The following is a 4,363-nucleotide window of genomic DNA, read 5'->3' as shown; positions in this document are numbered from 1 at the left end:
AAAAATTTACTGTTGTCAATTCTCACCAAAAGGACACATGAAATAAAAACCAGGTAATTTTTATTTGGTAAAAAGCTATGATTATAGGAATGGGACTAAAACAGTATCTGAAATCCCTTCTCAATTTCAGGTATCATCTCTAAAGTAACAATTAGGACCAACATTTTGGGTTGAACTTGAAAAGAGAATAAAAAAAAGGTATCATGATGAGTTCACATCAAAAAGAATTATAGACAAAGTTTAGTGAATACCCTTTAATTCCTTTTAACAAGGAGAAAAGTTAAAGCAAGTTGAAAGACTCAACTCATGCAATCTAACTCATCATTGCAAAAACAACAGATAGAGAAAAAAATCATCTGTAAATTATATTCAATTCCATCACATGTTAAAAGAGAGTAAAAAAAGTTCACAAGTCTAAGAGCTCAACTGGCAAAAAATGTCGAAATTATTAGGCCGGACACTATGACAGGAGTTCGAACCTCGTCTCCCTCCACTTGTGTGTTTATAAACCTTTATCATTCTTCTATCTACCAACCAAAAAAAAAAAGAGTACCACAATTAACATGCTTGATTTTTTTTTATTAGATCCAAAATTACAATGAGAGGAATTGGGATGGAAAATCAACATAATTTTTTTTTATATTTAAAACATAAGTAGAGTAAGTTATGAGCTTAAGAAAGTTCTGTAATACAAGAGGAGAGTTTGAATTTCAACTAAAGAACCTAAACATTGTTCTACACCTCAACAAGATTGTGAAGTTATGATGATACTTCTTCACAAATCAAAAAGAATTAAGAAAAACAAACCCTCTTTCTATGTAGGCCTGTGTCTTTTGTGTGCACCTTTTCCATCTGATTTCACAGCACCACTTGAATCTCCTTCAGAAGTAACATCCATAGATTTAGTAAAAGAACTTGAAAGATCAGCATATAAATCAACCACTCTTCTAATGTTATTGTTCAGCTCTTTAATTAATCCAACATTTCTGCTGAGATTATCGGGAATCTTAGACTCGTGATTTTGGTTTATCTCATTGATTAGTAACCTGTTTTGATCCAAAATGTTCTGCACTTGAACAAAACTCTTCTGAAAAGTTCCTAAAATCTTAGTATCAATCTGTGTACCATTTCCAATACCAGAGAATGTATCATCTTCCATTCTTGTTTTATTTTTAGAGTCCAAACTCAAAAGGCAATTCAAGTCAGAACCAACCCTGCAGCATGCATGATATATAACAAAATATTAAAAAAGATTTAAGAATAATTCACAACTTATACTCTTATATCACCTAAGTACAACTCAGACGATAAAATGTTGCAAGAAAATATTTGATATACTGGGACGCGGGTTCGAACTGTGTATTTCTCTAGTTATCTGCACCTAGTGTATGTGAGTAAGTTTCACACTCTTAGTGCTTCGGCGGTAAAATGTTACAGAGACATTTGATATGTTAGGTCGCAGGTTTGAACCTACTGTGTGAGTTTCACACGCATACCATATCATATAAGTACAACTCAGACAGCAAAATGTTGCATAGACATTTAATATATCAGGATGTGAGTTCAAACTTATAATTCTCTACTTCTCGGCACTTAGTGTAAAAAAATACTGTTACTACTGTGCTAGTAGTTAACTTTTTCTGTTCATTATTAATATTAATTTATCCATAATCATATACTTGTATCTGTACAGGCCTGCACTAAGACATAACAGAGAGACAAAACGTGATTAGTTTTGGAATTGTTTAAGATATTTGGGCATATGAGACAAGGTATGTTGTAGAAATCATGACCACAATTAGTTACTTTTCCAGAGGAATCAGACACTACTATAAAGTATAAATATGATTTATTATGTTTTATTATTATTAGTACTAATTACTAGTACTAATACAAGTACTATATAACTATTATTGTCACTATTATTATGGATAGTGATAAGTAATACAATAATAATAATAATGATAATTTAATTTATTTTTTTCATGAGTTGGGAAAAAAGCAGATCCCATTTCCATAAAAGGGTACCTTTTTTTTATTGTACTCAGGAAAATAGCTACTACCTAAAAGCACAGAGTTCAATAGAAGAATCTCAGAAACTCTAATTCCCTCAAAATTAAAAATCAATCATTAACCTTTTCCAACAAAAAAATAAAATATGCACAAAATAAAAAATATATATATAATTAACTAAACAATTAACTCTCCAAAATAAATTCATACATCATTGAATTAACATTGCTCAAAACAAATAAATAATTATGGTGCACCTTAATTGGATCCCCACACCTAGAATCGAGAGAAGACTGAAACCACTTAATGTCAAACCGACCCCAAATTATATTAGACAGTCGAATGGACCAGACCCGGGTGGTGGAAACTAAGCAATAACTAAGACAAATTCATCATCAACAAACAAAAACGAAAAAACTCAAAAATAATTTAATTAATAATATTATACATAGCAAATAAAAATTAAAAAATGTTGAAATTGAAAATCTTGCAACAGCATTATAAATTTGTAGTATGAGTTTAAGAATTGATGATTTCTAAGTTATCATGAATCTCAAAAACTATATAACTGTAGAGATCTTCTGAGAAAGAACGAAAAAGAAAAAAGAAGCTAACAAAATCAATGTATGAACAACACAAAAAAAATACACAAAGAAATTAACAAGAGAAAATTATGAGTTTAGAGATACAAAAGAAATTAATATGATATTATATGTATGAAGAAAAACACGGTACCTTTTGAATCGGGAACATTATATTTTGAAGAAGAAGAGTGAGATTGAGAGATTTGAACGGAAGAGTAGTGATTGTGGAATCTCTCTCCGAAGCGAAGGACCTGTGTGCTGTGAAATGTGAATTGAATGAATGAATTCTTCTTCGCTGTGTTGTTTACTTTAGAGAGAGAGAGAGAGAGAGAGAGAGCATGTAGATTTGACAGTCACGCTCACGTTTGGACCCTCTTTGTGTCTTAATATTTAACCATATTCTTTTTCTTTTTTGGAATTTACCTATATTTTAATTGAGTATTTATTTTTTCACCAAAAAAAAAATATATATTTATTTTTGACAAATTACTGTTTTAGTTTTTTTTTTTCATCACAAGTTAAATTTGGTTCGGGGGTCAATTCTAGCATCAAGTGGTTTCAGCCTCTCCGATCGTAGTTGTGGGGATCAAATCGTGATTCTTCCTACCAAGTTCAATATCAATCACCAATGATCAACTAACAATTGGTTTAATAACCGTTTTAGTTTCTAAAAGTGTAACTTAATGTCACATTGATTTTCAAAAACATTGAAAATCAATTTGTACTAAATATAAAAATGTTATCAATTAAACAATAAAAAAAATATTAAGGAACTAAAAATTTGCTTAAATGACAGTTTGCTTAAAATTACTTAAAATTCCCACAGTTTGCTTAAAATTTCACATCAACGTAGGCCCCGTTTGAATTAGCTTATTTTTGAGTTTATGCAAACAGCTTATGCAATTTTTATGTATTACTCCCTCCGTTTCAAATTACTTGACATTTTAGAAAAAATAATAATATTAAGAAAATGTATTTTTACACCTTATTTTCCTATTATACTTTTATTTTAATTCACTGATAGGGAGTATTATAAGTTTGTCAATGTAGTTTATGATAAAATTGCTTATAAAATACAATTTTCACAAACTAATAACAAGTGACCATTAAGGTACTAAAAAGTTGTTAATAATATAACTTGTCTTACATAAAAAAGATGTTTTTAAATTTATTTTTAAAATTAAAAAACATTAAAGTAAAAACAATTTTTTTTTTAATTTTAGGGATTTTAAACTTTATTTTTTGTTTTGGTCCTTCAATAATAACTTTTTTTTGTTTTGGTCCTTCATTTGCCACGTCAGCAGGGACGGATCCACTTGTAAATGAGGGTGGGCAGTTGCATACACTGGATTTTTATATTTACTCATAATACCCCAATATATTTTGCACTTGCACCCCCTGAATATATTCATTTGCACCTTATCCAATGATTTTGTCCATGGACCCATTGAAATCTCACCTCATGTAGCAGCCCAACTAGCCTAACCGGAAGCTTGCTTGTTCTTCTTCTTGTTTCTATTTCAGTGTTATTAATTATTATTATTTTTATATTGTTTTTCTCATAAATGCCAAAATGCCATAAAAAAAATTCTTATATGATCTTTGCAAAGTTAATATATGTAACAAATTAACTCTCTTATTTTATTTTAAGTAAAAAAAAATAAACTATCTTATTTTATTGTTACAATAAAAATTAGGAACGGTCACAAATCAAACTCATACGTGTTTAGAGATGTTCAATAGGTGCATTTTGCGTAAATAGGGTT

At 29.5% G+C, this 4,363-nt stretch overlaps 1 protein-coding gene across 1 annotated transcript; it reads right to left on the bottom strand.

The window, feature by feature from the left end:
* Positions 1-427: 427 nt before the first annotated feature.
* LOC123887019 (protein ELF4-LIKE 4-like) lies at positions 428-2,954 on the bottom strand. The gene is made up of 2 exons (XM_045936291.1): positions 2,749-2,954; positions 428-1,214 (listed from the first exon to the last, which is right to left on the bottom strand). The coding sequence occupies exon 2, from the start codon at positions 1,157-1,159 to the stop codon at positions 815-817; it is 345 nt and encodes a 114-aa protein (XP_045792247.1). The 5' UTR covers positions 1,160-1,214; positions 2,749-2,954; the 3' UTR covers positions 428-814.
* Positions 2,955-4,363: the final 1,409 nt, after the last annotated feature.

This window comes from Trifolium pratense, linkage group LG5 (assembly GCF_020283565.1).
Source record: "Trifolium pratense cultivar HEN17-A07 linkage group LG5, ARS_RC_1.1, whole genome shotgun sequence".
Lineage (NCBI taxonomy): Eukaryota > Viridiplantae > Streptophyta > Magnoliopsida > Fabales > Fabaceae > Trifolium > Trifolium pratense.
Note: the sequence above shows the minus strand (reverse complement) of the source record. Positions and strands in the feature narration are given on the sequence as shown.

Excerpts from the sequence above, each read along its gene's own strand:
- LOC123887019 (XM_045936291.1), bottom strand. The coding sequence starts at position 1,159 with ATGGAAGATGATACATTCTCTGGTATTGGAAATGGTACACAGATTGAT.